Source organism: Amyelois transitella, chromosome 4 (genome assembly GCF_032362555.1).
Source record: "Amyelois transitella isolate CPQ chromosome 4, ilAmyTran1.1, whole genome shotgun sequence".
Taxonomy (NCBI): Eukaryota; Metazoa; Arthropoda; class Insecta; order Lepidoptera; family Pyralidae; genus Amyelois; species Amyelois transitella.
Window position 1 is genome coordinate 6087101 of NC_083507.1, and position 19716 is coordinate 6106816.

The 19716-nt window shown below is 34.4% G+C and overlaps 3 protein-coding genes across 11 annotated transcripts; 1 reads left to right on the forward strand and 2 right to left on the reverse strand.

The window, feature by feature from the left end:
- Positions 1-96: 96 nt before the first annotated feature.
- LOC106138731 (rab-like protein 6) lies at positions 97-8451 on the reverse strand. Its single transcript, XM_060954717.1, has 9 exons — positions 8149-8451; positions 7624-7778; positions 6198-6388; positions 5615-5761; positions 5225-5399; positions 4660-4851; positions 4376-4403; positions 3173-3213; positions 97-2978 (listed from the first exon to the last, which is right to left on the reverse strand). The coding sequence occupies exons 1-9, from the start codon at positions 8258-8260 to the stop codon at positions 2799-2801; spliced, it is 1221 nt and encodes a 406-aa protein (XP_060810700.1). The 5' UTR covers positions 8261-8451; the 3' UTR covers positions 97-2798.
- Positions 8452-9098: 647 nt separating this feature from the next.
- LOC106138671 (small integral membrane protein 8) lies at positions 9099-10505 on the reverse strand. 5 transcript variants are annotated; one of them, XM_013339886.2, is made up of 3 exons: positions 10382-10505; positions 10143-10275; positions 9099-9625 (listed from the first exon to the last, which is right to left on the reverse strand). In XM_013339886.2, exons 2-3 carry the CDS (start codon positions 10242-10244, stop codon positions 9470-9472), a joined length of 258 nt encoding a protein of 85 aa, XP_013195340.2. In that variant the 5' UTR covers positions 10245-10275; positions 10382-10505; the 3' UTR covers positions 9099-9469. The 5 variants fall into 5 exon arrangements, with proteins under 5 accessions (XP_013195340.2, XP_060810456.1, XP_060810455.1 ...); XM_060954473.1 differs by having other exon boundaries at positions 10374-10500; XM_060954472.1 differs by having other exon boundaries at positions 10378-10489.
- A 388-nt stretch (positions 10506-10893) lies between these two features.
- On the forward strand, positions 10894-19643 carry LOC106138740 (host cell factor-like). 5 transcript variants are annotated; one of them, XM_013340007.2, is made up of 14 exons: positions 10894-11016; positions 11103-11256; positions 11440-11541; positions 12250-12344; positions 12642-12828; positions 13075-13183; positions 13745-13879; positions 14358-14509; positions 15324-15505; positions 16614-16694; positions 17058-17219; positions 17663-17833; positions 18298-18484; positions 19225-19643. In XM_013340007.2, exons 2-14 carry the CDS (start codon positions 11103-11105, stop codon positions 19308-19310), a joined length of 1803 nt encoding a protein of 600 aa, XP_013195461.2. In that variant the 5' UTR covers positions 10894-11016; the 3' UTR covers positions 19311-19643. The 5 variants fall into 5 exon arrangements, with proteins under 5 accessions (XP_013195461.2, XP_013195462.2, XP_060810373.1 ...); XM_013340008.2 differs by having other exon boundaries at positions 14382-14509; XM_060954390.1 differs by having other exon boundaries at positions 13781-13879.
- Positions 19644-19716: the final 73 nt, after the last annotated feature.

The window sequence follows — 19716 nt, forward strand, 5'->3', positions numbered from 1 at the left end:
TCTACCCCGTAAGGGATAAAGACGTGATCATATGTATGTATGTGTATCAAAGATTTTTACTAGTAATTTTCAGAATGTAAAAATAAAAAGACATGATTATGTAGTTATGATAAAATATTTATTTCTATAACAAGCATAACAATTATAACATAATATAAATTTGATTGAGGTAACATATATGCACATATTTACATTATTACACATGATGCATTATACATTTATTATGCACTCAAACATTGCATTAAAAGAAGTAAAATTAATTTTGTTCCATTACAATCAAATTGTTTTCAGGTAAATATTATTTTGCATCTTACCATACCAATCCCTGATATACTATGTAAGCAATACATCAATTTAAAAGTAAGGTCAAAGCTTATAACTTTCTTTCAGACAAAGTTAGGTACTTTATTTTTGGTAGATTTTTAACAGAGACTTCTTGGTTACGTGTAACAATAAACAAAAATAAATCCGTCCTCTACAAGAACTATATAGATAAGTAGCATTATTAGAATAAAAATTAATTATAATTAGGAATTAATGAAACTATATCATTGATAAATTAGTAATTGACGTGAATAATTAATTAGTAGGTACTACAAGTTGTTTGAATCAGTTAACAAAAATCAGAGATTAATTTTGACGACGAAATAGGTTCCGTCGAAATTCCCAGCAACGGATACTTTTATTTTTAATATGTTTTTTCTGACGTCCACCCTGTACAGCTCGGTCACCCAGGTACTTCCCAAGTATTATGACGTACTAGATACATTGACGTACTATAAACAACTAGACTCACAATCCCGCTAAAAAAGTGTCCGCGGCAAAACTCTACTCAACGCTCAAGTGAGTAAAGTTCTCGTCGCACAATGACGAAGTGCTCTGTTAAAAAGTGTAAAAATTGTCCAAGAATTGCGCTCAAAAAGGATGGCGTTTCCTATTTCATGTTCACAATTCAGTTTTAAAGTAATCGCACTTAATAGTATAAGTTAGCTGTTGGTTTTCTATCAAATCATTTTATTAAATATTTAAAACTTAACGGTACTCAGCATTTAGCACTATCCGCGCCTATCTCTTTCTTGCGGTCAATAAATATTAAAGAGTAAACGAAACAAATATAGTTTTGTCGCCGCGCTTCATGATGCTCGCCTAGGAACATAAAGTTGTGGAGTCGCTTTGTTTTATTTTTTATGTTTGTGATTTTTTATTTTGATACTAGTTCGGTTGATTAATTATTTAATGAGGTGAATGGAAATATGTAATGTTATCTGAAAATGGTACCTGTTAAAACGATTTAGTAAAATTTGGTAAGGGGGTGATACCTACTACATCAATTACACGACTATCTAGTAAATTCTAATCACATGCCAACGAAGTCGCAAGTAAAACCTTACACAATAACATACAATTTACGTGTATTTCAGTTTTCCGCAGAACGCCATAATAAGGAATGAATGGATTTCTATTATAGCGAGAGACCGAGGTGAAGAGTTTTTTAATCGGGATCGAACCCGAGACCTCCGACTTGGCAGTCAGGCAGATGATCATTAGGCCACAGAAGTCGACAAAAAACAAAAGAACTACCTTTAAAGTAAAAAATAAACTACTTACATCCAAATCGACACATAATCACAGACATTCAAACACTCATACACCCAAACAAACTCCTTCTAACATCCAATAGACAATTTTTATTGCAACGCATTTGGTATCAAAATATTAAAGTGTGTGAAGGTAAAATTTTTAAAATAACAAAGCCACTCCACTAGCCTCTTTGTTCTAAATGAAACATTGAGTTAATACCATGTCACACCAAACTATGTTTTTTAAGGATTGCGTGCCTTATTATAAAACATTTAAGGTTCAATTTTCAATACACTTGTTTTTGGACATAGGACTTTGTCAAATAGTCGAAGTAATATGCGTATCTAATAATAATTACGTATTGAGGTGAGGACGATATTTTGTTTTATTTTGCTCGGAACTGTTAACTAGTTGCTTATAGTTGATCGAAGACTAGATACTATAAAGTATCATAGATCTCTAGGTCTACATACATGAAAGCCACAAAAGCGATATTATACTAAGAAGACAAGTTAGAAGCACGAGGAAGCATTTAATACCTAATTTTATAATCTGCCGTGCAGTATGTATACCTAACAAAAACACGACGGCAATGGAATGATAAGTTTTATCAGGGACCTACGATGGCATAGGCTGTAAAGGGTTAATATTAAACTTTATATTTTATAAGCCCTGATCAAATATTTTTAGCAACTTTATAAGTTGTGTAGGTATAAAAAAAAACGCTTACATTCGCTCATAATGCTTACCTAATAATTAATAAATTGCCTGGAATTTAGGTATGTACGTATAAATTTTCTGAATATTACGATTGTAACCCAGTTTCTACGCATCACATCTGTAAGATAATCTGCGAGCGGGTGATTATTTTTTGCAGATCTCAATGTTTGCCTACCTTAAATGATTAAATAAAATAGGTTAGAATTATTTCTCATAAATTTTATACTTTAATTACCAGATCGCCAGGTCATTAAAAATATATTTAAAATAAAATATAATTTTTTTTTTGTGAGTCACATTACTTAGCAAGCCATTGTTTTCCTGCTTATTTTTTAATTCGGATAGCTTTACTTCTTAAAATGTAATTATTTTTTCCGCATCGCTTTCTTCATCAAAAAGTCTCGAAACTTTGATTTCGTTCCTTCGCGATGCTGCTGATATTTTTTTATAATTTATATTGGTTTAAGATATGCCTTTGCTGTTTTTTTAATTTTTACCTAAAGACTGTCGTATTCCTCATAATTGAAATCAATGGGAGCAGGAGCCAGTAAGTCTTGCTGTGGGTTCGTTTTCTTTTCTTTGGACTTCTTACTCTTGTGCTTCCTTTCTTTGCGATCAGACTTGTCACTGTAGTCACCTCTATCTTTAGATTTCTTTTTTTTGTGTTTTTTCTCAGTCTGAAATATTACAACTCAATATAAAACCCTGTACTATTGCTAAGTTTTATTCTTTCTAAATTAGATTAAAAGTAACATAAAAAACAATAATTAACCACATCTCTCTTGAAACAGTTTGAGGACCTATTGAGAGCATTGGTTAGATATAAAACTAATGTCCGTAACTCGGAGAGAACTTTACCCAAATTATTTACCTTTATATCGGGTTCTTTAGATACATCTGGGTCTTCGCCACCTATAACATTTAGAAACGTTGAAAGATTTTTTTGCATTTACCATCGAAACTAATTGATTACTGATTATTTATACATACATACATAAAATCACGCCTCTTTCCCGGAGGGGTAGGCAGAGACTACCTCTTTCCACTTGCCACGATCTCTGCATACTTCTTTCGCTTCGTCCACATTCATAACTCTCTTCATACAAGCTCGGCGGTTTCGGGTACTTTTGACCTGACCCTTTACCAGGACGTCCTTAATTTGATCAAGATACGTTCGTCTAGGTCTTCCCACTCCGACCTTTCCCTCCACACTCTCCTTGTATATCTGCTTAGTCAACCTGCTTTCATTCATCCTCTCCACATGACCGAACCATCTTAACATACCCTTTTCTATTCCTGTAACTACATCTTCTTTCACATCACAACATTCCCTTATCACGCTGTTCCTTATCCTGTCACTCAATTTCACACCCATCATACTCCTTAACGCTCTCATTTCCACTGCATTTATTCTGCTTTCATGCTTCTTTTGCCATACCCAACTTTCACTCCCATACATTAATGTCGGGACCAACACGCCCCTGTGCACAGCCAGTCGAGCCTTTTTGGATAGTTTCTGACTGCTCATAAAGGCATGCAAAGCTCCATTCACCATGTTCCCCGCGTTCACTCTCCTTTCAATATCACTATCATACTTGCCATCTGATGTAAACTTTGATCCTAGATATACAAACTCTTTCACTTGCTCCACTTTTTCTCCTCCAATCAAAATATTACATGCTGTCATTTCTTTCTCCATTTCAAAAACCAGTGTTTTAGTTTTACTTACGTTCACTTTCATTCCTTTCTCTTTTAAAGCTTCATGCATACAGTTTACCATCTCCTGTAACTCCTCCGCTGATGACGCCAGTATAACCTGATCGTCGGCATATATATAATATATATACATATACGGGACAAATTACACAGATTGAGTTAGCCTCGAAGTAAGTTCGAAACTTGTGTTACGAGATACTAACCAAACGATATATATTTTTAATAAATACTTATATAGATAAACATCCAAGATCCAGGCCAATCAGAGAAAGTTCGTTTCTCATCATGCCCTGGCCGGGATTCGAACCCGGGACCCCGGGTGTCACAGGCAAGCGCACTACCGCTGCGCCACACAGACCGCTTTGTTGATAAACTGGCATAATGACCTGCAGAGAAACTTGACCCCCTTATTGACTTGGTTTAATTGTGTTTTTACTTGTTTGTCTATAAACACAACCTTTTTACTCAATGAACGGGTGTATAAAATATTTGACGGCCTCTTTCTGTGTAATTTGTCCCGTATATATTTATTATTTATTTATTTATTTATATTATTAAAGCGTTTACATATTGTGAAAAACCTGTACTTTCTTACAGCCATAGAAATTTAAGTAGGTACCTAAGTATAATTTTTTGAGTTACTTCAACGAATCTCTTAAAACAAGCATATCTTACCAATGGGTTGACATTCGGCGGGATAATCGGTTTGCCGGCACCTAGTACAATGCTCGGCGACCTGTCATTGCTTGGTCTAATTTCTGTTTGTCCATTGTTCTGTCTGCGTTTGTTTGCCAGCCGATCCACGAATGATTCGTAATGTGATTCTTCTGAGTTCTGTTTTAAAAAACAAAAGATTTAAATAAAAAAAATCGATCAAAGATCTAGTTTAATATATAGTGGCGTTCATTTACACTGCTTTGTCTATATTTCGCGTAGCATAAAGTGGATTCAAACCTAATGGTGCTTTACTATATTATAGGCAAATGTGATCTAAAATTTTAATGTAGGTATGTTGTATAATAATAAAAGTTTTTTTAATAATTGGTCCAGTAACTTTATAAGAGAAGATGAAATAAACATGCCTTATGTTTATTCCTTGTTATCTAACATAGTTAACGCGCATAGCAAACATTTCAATTTTGCCATAAATAAATGTTTAGGCAGTCTTTCTATAAATAAGATTATATTTTGCTCTTTATGTATTTACCTGGAAATCGTCAAGCTCTTTTTCAGTCTCTTCAATATCTTTCTGATTTCTTTGTAATTGTTCCAACAAGCTGGTTTTTTGTAACCTTAGAAATGGTACATTGAAGAATTTGTGCAACAAACGGAGCCCAAAACCGTTTCTCATGGAAGACTCTGCGTACCGGACTGGTGCTGTCCTAAAATGGATTATTCATCATAATATAATTAATTCACCCTACTGCGGCCATCAACCATGCAATAACCAACGTAAAGATAATAAGTAATCCAACTTAAAATTACTATATCATAATACCCAGGTTCAAATTTTTTGTAACTTTCTAAAAGGTCTAGCCTATTCATCAATATCTTATAAAATAACTCTATGGAGTATAAATATAGAATTATGGATCACCTGGTAAGTTTAGCATGATGGAGTGCTTGTTCAATATGGTGTGGATGGACCTGGCGATGGTGCTGCATGTCACAGTGGTTCCCGAGAATCACTACCGGCAAGTCAGCTGGGACTCGAGACAGTTCTTTGACCACATATTCAAATGTCCTAGAAAATTGCAATGCAACAATTTATAAGTTTTCAGTATATTTCATTCTTGTTTAACCTTGACTTCTATATATTTTTGAGTATAAAATAACAAATTTCAATTGTAAGGTGGAATCTGCTTTCTTCTTGTCATATCTGTTTGTCGTGTGAAATAAGGATCACTCTTCCTTGTGTTAAAGGATGCAACTCAATGATAAAAGAAGAAATGCTCATGCAAGATTTGTTTAGGACTAGCATCAATACTTTGCCAAATTTTCAAAGCATGCAGTGTTGTAATAGAGTTAAATATGACCCTGCACTGTAAAACAACTTAAGCAGGAATAAGAGAGAACAGCAAGCTCATAAAACTGTGTCAAGCTGATCAAACTTTAGATATTTGTTCTCATTTAGCATAAAGATAATTATGAAAATATTTATGTATGTAAGCTGAACTTACCAAGTCTTTGTTATGTCCAACATTAAAATAACACCACTGGAATTCTTGTAAACATCTAGAAATGTGGCATCTAACACTGGAGTTTCATAGCCATCTTCTTGCACAGCTGGTGTGGTTTGGTTTTCTAGTTTGAGCCCTAGCGGAGCTTTCTTTTTTGTCCTTCCTTTGTCTACCACCTCCCACACTTCCACCTTAAAAATAATTTACCTTACAGATTATACTACTGTCCCTTTTGAAAAAAAGGAAAAGTGTTAGGACCTGTTTTTAATTCCAGAATTTCTTTTCAGTAACAAGGTTACTATGTTATGTACTTTGGTAACTAGCTATTTATCCTGTTTATCTAACTATATTCAAGTATAAATTGCATCTTTGTAAAATTAAGGAGGACTAATATCTCGACAAATTATGTTCATTTATTTTATGTTGTAGTAGACCCTAGCCAAATAGCTAGCTATTTTTAATTAAAATATGTTTTATCCATATGTTTTGTACTTTAATAAGAATATGCTTACAGCATGGCTAAAGCAATATGTTTTAGAATAATTAGAGCAATTTATAATATAAAATAAGTTATTCCATTGTATATGTAGATAGGTAATATGTAATAAGCTGTTGGAAAAACTAGCAATTGTTGGATTTTCGCATGAGCATCTTATCTTTTTTTCTAGTTACTTAAATAATCGTTCTCAATATGTATGTTAACATGAATATGATTCTGGAGTTTACTTTACGAGATCAAGAGTAATAAAACATTGGGTCCATTGTTTTTCGTCATATTTATAAATGATTTAACAGATGTTGTTTTGACTGCAATGTGCCTCCTTTTTGTGGACGATCTAAAGCTGTGGGGGGTATTGAACCAAAGACAGACGCGGTTGCATTGCATAGGGAAATTAATGCTGTAGCAATATGGAGTCAGGACAACCAATAACTTAAAAGGACAGTCAATAACTTAAAGTGTAAAATATAGTATATCTAGTACTAGTATACTAGTAACAAAATTGATAATTGTGATGTGAGTGTGTCCGCATTTCAGTGCCTCGAATCATTCCTATTGACAAGGCCAGGTAGCCCAATGTCACCGCCGCCATTATTAGAGTCATCCAGGGTCCGCACCGAGCATGGCCACCATGCACCTACCAACTGCGTACTTTGCACCATTGTAAAGCCCAATGAGTTAGATTTATTTGCTGATAAATTAGGGCAAAAAATGCTTTTCGTATAATTTTAAATGACATATTGTAGCTGCAGGCTGTATTCAATACTACTGACCTTTATGTGATATCATAATAAGTAATTATATCGTAATTTTATGTTACTAATATATAGTAATTGTATATCATTCTACTTTAAATTTAACTTGTAAGCATTTTGAATGTAATATATGTTAGCTTGTAAGATGTATTGAATACATAAATCAACTTACTTTGACAATATAATCTGTATTTTTATAAGTCCAATGTATAGGTGCCACTTGAATTTGATCTGTAGGCACATATTCTTCTATAAAAGCCCCACCTTGAAGTCTTTGAAGAAGGCAAGACTTGCCCACATTTCTGTCTCCTTTGATAAGTATTTTCACTGCAACGGAATCAATTTGAATAATATTTCGAATGATTTAAATTTAACAATAATTAAGTTGTATATAAGTTAAAAATAATACTTTGTTGCCAACCTCCAAAAACTATTTTAAAATAGGATTTTTGGTGGCCACAACAGTGAAAAAGTATTGTATACTCGATAAATAAATTTTCATTTACAGTCTGAGAATAAATTGTTAAAATACACCAGCTGCTTTTGAATGACACTTGTAAATAACGCGATGGGCCGCAGCAACCTGTTTATTAGAATTATATTAACGTTTAGAACACGTGTGTGTCTTCTCGAGATTAAACAACCTGTCTCGACTATAACGGATAGAAGCAAAGTAATATATATATATTGATATTACTGTTGAAATGAACTCCTCTAGAAAATTTCTTCTGTAGCGAGGAAGACATTGGCATCGGAGCTGGACAACGATCGTCGTTGAGTTTCGTCAGTTTTTTGAGAGCGGAAAACATTTTTATTTCTCTCTTCTTAACGCATATGACAATAAGCACCTATATATTATAGAAAGTGGCAAAACTTTTGCTGCCAAAAGGTAGGTAGGCACAATCCCTTTCGTTCGTCCTATGCACAAAAAAATATTTTAATTTTGTTTACGTGACGTTGAGTTGACTTGACATCAACTGCATCAAAGTAATATTGATCTGAGGTTGACATTGACAATTTTAACTGACAAATGTACCAAAAACAAAAAGAAGTAGTTTTCTTGTCTTCGTTTTGGCAATCAAAATTAAACCTCAAAAGAGTTTATTTTTCCAATGGTTTATACAGAAAATTCATCATAAAATGGGAGCCAACAGTCTCGAAAAGACTGAAAGACCACGTACATCTGAATATTATTTATTGACGTGGTGGAGATATTGAATCGAAAGACTGACTGACGTTTAATAAATTTAAGACCATGTTGTACTCATATTATGCAAATAAAAGTTTGAATTTGAATTAGGTACCTATCTATTTAAGTTGATTACCAAAGTCTATTTGGCTTCCGATTAAACGCGTATGTACAGCTTAGAATAGAACTTTTCCTCCTTAATTTATCACAGAATTAGGGTTGTCTCTAGCCAAAGAGAAAATAACCACTACGTTTTTATCACTAGCGTAATGAGTTTGAGGTTCTTACTTATTTTGGTTTAATTGCAATTTTGATAAGTTAATTTATGTTTGGTGACCTACATACGTCTTTTTGCCTTAAGGGAGCCAACCGTCTTAGGTACTTGTATCTTAAAGAGAAAGGATTTTTAATTGAATGTCTAGAAATTGAGTGGTGTGTGGCTGGAATAAAACTGCACATCAAGTTATTTTTTTATTTACAAATAGATAGGTATTTACCTACTTAACAGATAGTTTATTGAAAGTGTAAATATGCTCTTCACAAGTAAATTAAGTAAAATATATTTCTTAGGAAATTTGTTTGGTAATTATTAAAACATATCATAATCACATCTTTATTCCTTATGAGGTAGACTGTGCCAACAAGCTTTTCATGGCTGTTAGGGCACATAAGCATATTATATGGAACCTCCTGACTTCAATTGAAAGGGTAGTTTATGAAAAGCAAAAACTTTCATTTTTTATCATTACTTTATCCTCTAGGTAAGTATTTTATAAACATTATCTAACATGATGCAAACCCTAAGAATATGATCTAAGCCCAAACCTTACTAATCCCATTTTGATTTTTTTTTCTCAAATATTTCTTTACCATCTTTGTCTACTGCAGCATAATAACCCATAGATTCATATTTACTCCTCATATATGCGATATAGCCTAAAGCTATTCCAAAGCATGCTAGTCCTATACTCATTATGACTATGTTCTGAAAACAAAATAAAACTAATTAGTTCTCTTAACAAGCTAAATAATTAATCATAATAAATTTTTGTTTGTAATGATTGGTCTCATATAAATTAATATTGATTTTGACACAAGATTGATGCAACCCTTGCAGAAACTTATAATAGTGTAATGCCCTTGCATACCTAAGTTAAATGATATTATTTTGAATTGCTGCAGCAATAATCATAATCTGTAGTTCAGATTTATAAAGAATTGAAATTAAACATATTATTTTAATTATCAGTATGTCATTTCCACTTTGGTAGTATTTCCAGGAATACTTCCAACCAACTTGTGCCCCAGAATCAATACATCAGACCTAACTTACACTGTAGTCTGGTACCTGCCTTCTGACAAACAAATAAATATTCCACTCATTCATTGACAAGGAAAAAGGGTTTGGTACTTTTATAATATTACCTAAGTGAAGTTTGTATGTTACTAAAGAACTTTTCTCAATCAGTCGTAAAAACCAAGAAAATAAAAAGCATTCTTACTGGTTTAGCATAAAGCTCAAAATTGATGACTCGAAATGCTGCACTGGACCTAAGCGAGCGCAGGCCTTCACCAGGTTTTTCAGTACTTTTATCATTAGACATGTTTTAGGTTTTATACTTTTTCCTAAAAAACCTGAAATTATGAGTAAGGAAACTGGTCAACGTAAATGCTATTTTCACGCTATGGAAGTGAAAAATAAATATTTCAATTAATTATTGACAAAATAATACCTACAAACCTGGTCGGAATCTTATTTATTAATTTTTTTGTAAATTCTGTCAGAATTCAGATATTACATTATAATTCAAAAATCTACGCTCGAAAGAAATTGATATTTCGATTGACGTTTGATTGATTTTTCATGACAGTGACATACGAACGAGGCATAAGAAATCTCAGTAGAGTTCAGGTCAGGTGGTTTGAAATAGGGGTAGAAAAAGGTGAGGGTTATCATAACGGCTATATCTTGCCAATGCGCTATGTTAATGTGCTGACAGAGACATAATATTGTGTCATCAATTTATCATCCATAAATCATTTCATAGCCGCCTTCAGTTTAATTTAAATTACGCAATTAAAATCATGATAACTATGACGCTGTTCTCATATCTGATAAAAAATATTTTTATAGTAATATATTAGTCTTAGCTATTATTTAAATATTTTTAGTATATTAATAAAAAAAAATATGAGTAATGTAAAGAATAGCTCGTGCAGCGTGCCGCTGACATTGTCCGACTTAAGTCTGATCATAATCATGGTCTTAACTCATGAATAAAAAAATATATATGACGCCAAGTTGACAAGTTGGCACTATGGTTTTGATTTAAGTTGTTCTACTGTCAAGAATAATTTAATATTACTGAAATTGTGGTAAAATCTTAGTTATTTTCACATAATTTTGTTTTTTATTTCAATATTTCTTGTAATTATTTACGTGTTCTATCAATTGCTTAAAGATGGAATCGGACTCTGCTCTTCCTGGTGATATCTCTGCCGATGGCGGGGAAGTGTCCGCTTTAGCTGAAAGCCATTCAGAGGAAGCTGTTGCTGATATAGAAGAAAATAATGTAACTAGTCAGGATTCTGAAGCAGCTACTGCAGAGGATTCAGGTAAAACAAATTTACTTTTTGGTACTACCCGAATCTTTACCAACTAAGCCAATTTCAACCACATTTCATGCGACACTTCAATTTCCTATAAAAGTATGATATTATTTTTCTTATAATAATTAATATATATATTCTTTGTGTAACTAAAAAAATATATTAATATATGCAAAAACTTAAATGTAGTGGTGAATGGTGTTCCTCCCACAAGCAGCAGTGGTGTTTTGGATATTGAGTCTGGTGGTCAGTCTTTGGGAGGTGTTGAGGACCAGCCTTCTGCTGAACAAGGTAATAGGGAACTAACCAAATAAATATCATGGTCATCTTACATAAATGGGGATCAAATTCAAAATCAATTCAAAGTATTAATGTTTGATATTATGATTTCTATTTAGTATTTTTGCGATAAAAATATATATCACACTGCTAAAAATCATATCAGTACACAAGGAATTAACAACTCATAATAATTTTTAAATGATGTTTCTTAACAACAAACCTACTCTTAATGTCCAAATCAGAGACAGATTGCTGGGAAAACAGAATAAAAAAAGGATGTAAATTAAGTTTTCTTATAAACAAGAACATTTATAACCATAGTAATAGGGGAACCTGACCTGCCATTGCTAATCTATGAAAACAGTATTCATTATCATTAAACTTGCATTTGACTGCTTTTTATTTTGTATAATTCTGGGTAAAATTCTCATATCATCACTTTCCAATATTTTTTTGTTTATCATTTATTAGATTTCCATTTTCAAAGGTTTTGTATAAAATAGCAAATTTTTTGTCAGGTTAGCATTTATTACTGATTTAAATTTCTTTGTAATCATCTAAATAACAGAGTTCAGTAAAAACTTATCTTATATATAACACATATAAAGAAAAATTTTTATATTTGGGCAAGATGAGATTGAATTATTTTTGATACTATAAATGTTGGAGTATAAAATTAAAAAGGTTTATGTGTACATTTGGTTTTTGTCTTTGCAGCGAATGCAGAAGAGGAAATGGATATTGATGATACAACTGCTGGAACTGTAGCTGATGAGTCTGCTTACATTGGCGACAACTGCTTGTCTACACCAGTAAGCACAGATTATTTATAACATGTAAAATTATAATCTAACTAATTTCCTTTTAGAACTACAAACCTAATTTCATATCTCTAGATTAAGTGATTTGGGCTGTGGATTGATAATTTCCTTCCTCTGTTCCCAATTTTACTGAGGAATTGATTTAGTAGTTTTATGTTTTTTTACAAACAAAAATAATAGTATTTCATCTAAGGTTATGTCCTTAACATAAATAGAAAAATTATTTTTTTAGAAATTTCTATTACACATCCAAGTAAGACAGGGATATAATTTTAACTATTTTACAAGGCAGTCACAGAAGACAATTCACCGCAAGACACAGACAATCTGGACCCTCTGATGAAAGAGCAGGGTTTGGACGAGACAGAGGGCGGTGAAGCTGCTTCAGAGGAATCTCCTGATCAGTCAATAAGTTCAGCCATGCCTATTGATAGCGGCATGTGTGAGGGTGATGGTGCTCCAATTGCCCAAGACGGTAAGACTTTGTTTACTGTTTTTATGAAATCATCTTTAAGGACTAAGAGGAGATATAGAGGACAAAGAAGATATGTTTCCTTTTGACCGCTGTGTTATTGACCTTGAGCTACATCTAGTCTTAAATTTTTCTTCAAATCTTGAAGTTGTAATTACATTATTTTCTATTTGTAGAAGGATAATATCTGCAGTTTTTATTTCTATTTTAAAGGGAAGTAAAATATATTTCTTTGCATGTTTATAACAGATGAATCAAGTACAATGGATGAAGATATGGGTGGAGGAGAAGGCGTGGCAAGTAGTGATGACGTGAATGACATCAGCAGCGCAGCGCAAGCTCTTAGCACTGGGATAAGGTAAGTAAACTAAATGTATTCTGATATTATTACTAATATTAGCACAATTGTCATTTGTTGGACTATTTGGGCTGGACTAAAACTTTCCTTATTATTGATTTCACATTGTTTCAGTTTTGAAGTGGTTATTGATGTTTAATTTTATATGAATGCATATTGGAAATCTCTCATCTGGTTGGTTTTTTTTATACTGTTAGACCTGGGTTTTAATATTTATGATTGTTTTCATTAATCATGTTCAGTTATAAAGTGTATGTTGTTGATGTTGGGTGTTCATCTGAGTTTAAATGTCTGTTTTATAATATCCTACAGACTGGATCTAGATCCACTGACAAAGACACAACCTGATTCATAAAATATTTTGAATAATAAGTGGTAAAAGTATGGATTCCTCGATTTCCTTCAAATTATGCAATTGATGAATAAAATTAAAACAGAAGCATAGCTAATGTCATTGATATTTTGACTAAATCCAGTGAAGAAATCCTGGAACGAGTTTTAGTGGTATAGGTGGTGGTGTAGTTTAGTCCTTAAATTCGTCGTAATAAATGTTTTACGCAGTTCAAGTACAGCGGAGGGCGGCGCTGATATTTCCAGCAGCGGACAGGGTGAAGCCACTCTTATATCCTCCACGGCGAACGGTCCGGCAGTACTGCACTCCTTCTCCATGACCCCTCAACAACAGCATGCCAATGAGTTCGTAGTTTTTTGTTTAAAGCCGACACACAAATCGCCGATGCGTATTTCTAACAAAATTTCAAGTAACACAAGAATGAATGCGGTTTTGGTGTGGGTTTTAGTTATTAGCTATTTAACTAAACTTTAAGTATTCACGTTTGTATTTGGTATTAAGACTTTAAGGTATTTCATATTTTTTTTGTGTAGTTTATATTTCACGATTATTTTTTTATCAAATAGATCGTAGCAACAAAGCAAACGTTGCTAAATCTTTATTGTCTCTTGTAATTTTTGGCATTAGTAAATAAGAGCATATCAAGTAATTCAATTATTCATTACAACTACTTAGATTACCTTGAGCGGAATTCGTTTGTAGTGACATGAACTTTCTAGTAAAACTTCACCGTATGTTTTATAAATTGTATTTAGTCGTATCGAATTTGTGTGTCGGCCATTTTACGACAAACTTGACGCAATCGATATTAAACTGCAATAGGTATCTGAATTTCCTGTCCTCCAGGTTCGGGGACGCAGACACCTCGGAGATGGAGGGCGCCGCTGACACCATGCCCACGGTCAGCGAGTCTATGCCGCTGTTGACTATGACCGCTAATGGCTCGGCACTTTTGTCTCCGACTATATTGCAGGGTAAATATATAATTTTGTATCGTATATTTTTAATAAAACTGGAATGCTCTTCCTGAAATGATTAGGAGAGCTCCTAGTCGCTCTGCGTTCAAACATGCTGTGAATGGGTTCTTTATTCGGCAGATCAATAATGGGTCATCCTAATTTGATATTTTATGTTTGTATATGTATTACTAACGCTGTCAAATAGCTGTATGTTGCCATTCAGTCTTTTCAAGACTGTTGGCTCTGTCTACCCCGCAAGGGATATAGACGTGACCATATGTATGTATATGTGTTTATAATGTATATTATGTATCTTGTATGTATTAATGCATTTTTTTTTTTGTAATAAATGTATTTTTTCAGTATGCATGTGCACTTTATCGCACCACCAACTTAAAGTTTTTTCTGTTTGGTCAGCTGGTAGACTGGAAGAGAATGCCAAACGGCATTAAGTCCACCTATTGCTTATTATCTCGGTTCTATCATTAAGCCAAATAGCTGAACGTGGCCATTCAGTCTTTTCAAGACTGTTGGCTCTGTCTACCCCGCAAGGGATATAGACGTGACCATATGTATGTATGTATGTATTGCTTATTTTCCGTGCATAAAGTTTCTTCTCCTACCCTTATCACATTATTTGGGGTAGGGTCTCCTCACTAATTTGCGCCAGGTTAATCTGTTCTGGGTCGATGCTTGACCACTAAGTCGTCTCGTCCTCTTTTAGTTTCCGGTACGTGTACGTGCATAAAGTTTAAATAAATAAATAATTAAGAGTTAAGGTTTCGAATAAATACTAGTCAGAAGCGTATAATATGTGGTATGTGCGTAGGCGAGGAAGGTGGCGCGGGCGGCGTGTCGTCGTCAGTGGCGGCGGAGGAGGGCGGCGCGGGCGACGCGGACGGCGCCGTGAGCAGCTCGGGCGGGAACGGCGCGCCGCCGCTGCCGCCCGCCGACGCCGCGCACGCGCTCGCCACGCTGGCCAGCGCTGCGCTGCACCACCACCAGGACCAGGTAACCTTCCTTTGTACGACTCGATTCGTGGGACAGGTGAACTCCTTACGCGTTAAGACCGTACGTATTACCCCCTTTTATAAGTTTCACCGATGTAAAATGCAAACGTCTAATTTTGGTATGGTGCGAGAATATTTAAGCATGTCAGCCTATTAGACCGCTTCATTTGAATCCACGAACTGAATTGTCAGCTATTATAAGCGAAATAGCAGGAGACGCTTTGTTTTTGGATTTAAAGTTTAATGTACTTGATATAATTTCTTTTTTTTAATGATTATTCATTCCGTTTGATTTGGCGGTTGCACACTTCTGCGCCGTCGAATATTGCCAAGGCGACTTATAAACGTGGTAGATCAGTATACGAATCGATTATTGGAAGAAGTAAACTGTCCTCAAGTTGACACCAGGTCATGACATTTTTAAAATGAGTAAGGTAAAGAGGGCGGCGCGAAAGAAGAAGGGTGCTAACAGTGATGTGCATTCTATACAGATGTAGTACCTACATTTCTTAAATGTTATAGCACCAGCAGCATCTATTCTATTCTAAGTTTAATTGATATTGTGAAGTTGACGTTGTTGAAGAAAATGCAGCAGTGCAGTTTGTTACCGCTTCTTCTGCAGTGACGCCTTGGAAGCGGCAGTAAACTTAGTTTTAAGTAATTTATTTGATGTCAACCAATGTTGTTAAACCATACGTTTTGACAATTATTAAGAGATATGAAGTATCCTATAGTAATGAATAACAATTTTGAATTTATATTTTTTGGATATTTTGTTACTTCTGTTACTTTACCTTGAGCAGACATAAATGGGTCTGTCACCAAGGAGGCTTTTGTGGATCTATTTGATGTCTCTACCTTCTTTATCTTTGATTACCCTCAGATAAATATAGAAAAAAAAATTGGTAATTATAAGCTTATGAAGGAACACATGAATGATTACTTACAAATTACTCATAATTTAGTTTTAATAAATGATCTTCATCAAGGGTTTCAGTTTTGCTCCTGTCGAATCAAAAATAAATATTCACAGTTTTAATTTAAAGAAAACAACTAACAGTTACAGTATCACAAAAAAAAAACTAAAATAAGTGCCTGCTTTCTTCCAGAATGAATCAGATGAACCAAAGCAGCAAAGTGATGAAGACGCCTGGTATACTGTTGGTATCGTCAAGGGGACAACATTCACGGTTAGTTTTTCTAAAGGTTAAAATAAGTAATAGTTTGTGCAGTTTAATGTAGTTACAGTAAAAACATGTGGTTATAATGAGCGCTCCCAATTTTTTTTCCTACTCTCCCGAGATTATCTATCTCTCCACACACCTTTCGGACTATGAAGAAGTTAAACCATGAATTTATCTATTCTTACGTTAGAGCCAATCCATTAAAAAGCCAATCATATTTTTGATATATCTTAAAAATATAAAGCATATTTCTGATTCAGAGAGAGTGACAGGTTTCTACAGTTATCACCTTAAAAAAATCCCAAGTTGATAAGCCCATGTATAATTCTGATTTAACTAGATATACCTATATTTTTTTCGTTCTGGCAGGTACAAAACTATATATCGGATCCGAACGTTGATCTATCTACTCTTTCATTGGACAACCTCCCAGAGCTGGCGGGACTACCGACCACGCCTTTGGAACACGGCACCGCCTACAAATTCCGGATCGCAGCGATCAACTCTTGTGGCCGGGGCGAGTTTAGTGAAGTAAGTTTACTCCAAGTAAATCTTGATGACCATTAAACAAAAATAGGAGAAGCAATTAGATTCGAGAGTTGAATTATCTACGCTTTCATTGGACAACCTCCCCGAGGTGGCGATATTGCCTATAAACACTCAAGACGATTGTATTTTTTAAGACTTTTTGATGTTGTATAGTGCTTGAAGCAGACTAAAACAAAATAAAACCTTTTGATCATTATGATGTAAGGCAACCAGTTACACTTACGTGTTGTCTGAAGCTATGTTAGCAATCAGGACAATGCTACTATGAGATAGACAGAGACCACAAAGAAATATATTCAGGTCAGAATCAATATTTTTTTTATTTGCACGTTCTCGATTGTAGATGAACTTCGTAAATTCACTTTATTTAACTCTCAATAGTTTTCGAATTGAGAGCATTTGAAAGAAACATTTTTCTCTTATAGGAATCAGCATTCAAGACATGTCTCCCGGGCTTCCCCGGTGCGCCGTCCGCCATCAAGATCTCCAAGTCGTTGGAGGGCGCCCACTTGTCGTGGGAGCCGCCGCAAGTCGCCGCCGAGGGAATATTCGAGTACTCTGTCTACCTCGCCGTCCGCTCCAATACACAACCAAAGGTTTTGACAGATATTTTAATACAATATGCTGTAGTTTAAAATGCTTTGCTGTATAGACATAATTATCTAGTGTAATTTTTATCATGGTCTTATATATTTTTATTTTTATTATGGGTTAGGTTCCCCTTCAAACGTTGCGGTGGTCATTGACTTGCCCAATCTAGGATCCGGGTTAAAAAGCGCACTTCATCTTTCTGGAGAGGAGCTCCAGAGAGCTGAGGAAGAATGTAACTGGAATTGACTACAGAAGGATTAAGTTAAACCTTGATGGTTTTGATTTAGATTTTATCTACAAGAAATAAATCTAGTGCACTCTGTAAAAAGCCTATGCATTTGCTGAAAGTCTAGTGTATCATGTCTATATCCATTAAATCCATTAAAACCTTTTAATTTTCTTATTTTAAATCTCCACTCTCCCTGTTACATGACATAAAGAGTCTTTAACAGTGTTTTCCCTTTTACAGGAGGTGGCTAAATCGCAACTGGCATTCGTCCGAGTATACTGTGGCAAGGCGAACACGTGCGTGGTGCCGCAGTCGTCGCTGAGCGCGGCGCACGTGGACTCCAGCACGAAGCCCGCCATCATCTTCCGCATCGCCGCCCGCAACGAGAAGGGCTACGGGCCCGCCACGCAAGTCAGGTGGTTGCAAGGTACATGTCCACGATATAACTTGTATTATGTAAAGTGCCTGGGTGACCGAGCGATGTCAGAGAAACCATAATAAATATTAAAAACAAAAAATAAAACTATTCATTGTTGGGGATCGAACCTGGGTACGTGAAAACTGATCGATCAAATTTTTTGTGAACTGTTAACTAAAATTTGGAATTTGAAACAGTTCATAAAAAATCAGTGAATTTTGGCAGACATGAGACTCAGCTAAATCGATTTTTTATGTCTGTTTGCATCTGTATTTAAAATTTCAACGAAATCGTTAGAGTCGTTTTCAAGAACGCGAGTACAATTATACATACAACTATTGCTAATTTAATAGTATAGAATAGGATTAAACTGTATTAGCTGGCGTTCGTCTCGAGCATGCTGCGCAACACGTACGTTGTACGGCTTTCATGATATGCATAGTAATGATGGATTAAAACAAATATATTTATTTTAAAAACAGTGATTCAATATGGGTTAGATTTCCTGCAATGGTGCAGAAGTCAGAAGGGAGTCGCTTCGTAAAAAAAACCTAACTACCCAATCTGAGATGATGGTTAAAGGTGCAATCTGATCTCCTCTCCAAAGAAGCCAGTGTAAAGAAGAGGAATACGTTCATTTTAGTAAACAGGCATCAGTCTTCGGCAATTTTGTAAAGTATTCTAGCGTTTAGCATGGGAAACTTATTTTTGTAGAATCCATTTTTAAAGCATTTTTGTGTTTCTTTCAGATATAAAGACTGGAGTGAAAAGAGCAGGAGATACCCGATTACCTGGCGCGTCTCCTTCCAAGCAGCCTAAACAAGTATTGCATTAAGTGTTCAAATCCTCTGACAATTTGACGATTTTAATTATGTACAGACTACAGATGACTAATTGTATGTTCGCCTATACGGTTAGTAAATGTTTATTTCAATTATTGTCATTAAATGAAATCCAGTGTTCTAGTAGTAAATCGCCTTCTCATTTAGATTGTATGAAATATGTTCGGTAATAAAATATATATTTGTATATCGTCTTAATGTTACGGACATATTGCGGAACGACTGAGGTATCGAGTGTAGTACACTAGGTTAAGGAGCGTGTGATGGATGCATTGCATATGTTGTTTAAAATAATATCTGACCTGAATAAAATATACATTTTTACATATTTTCTTTGATTTATAGTAAGAAGTTTACAAAAAATTCGTGTTTTGTAAATAAGGAAAATTTTAAAAGAAA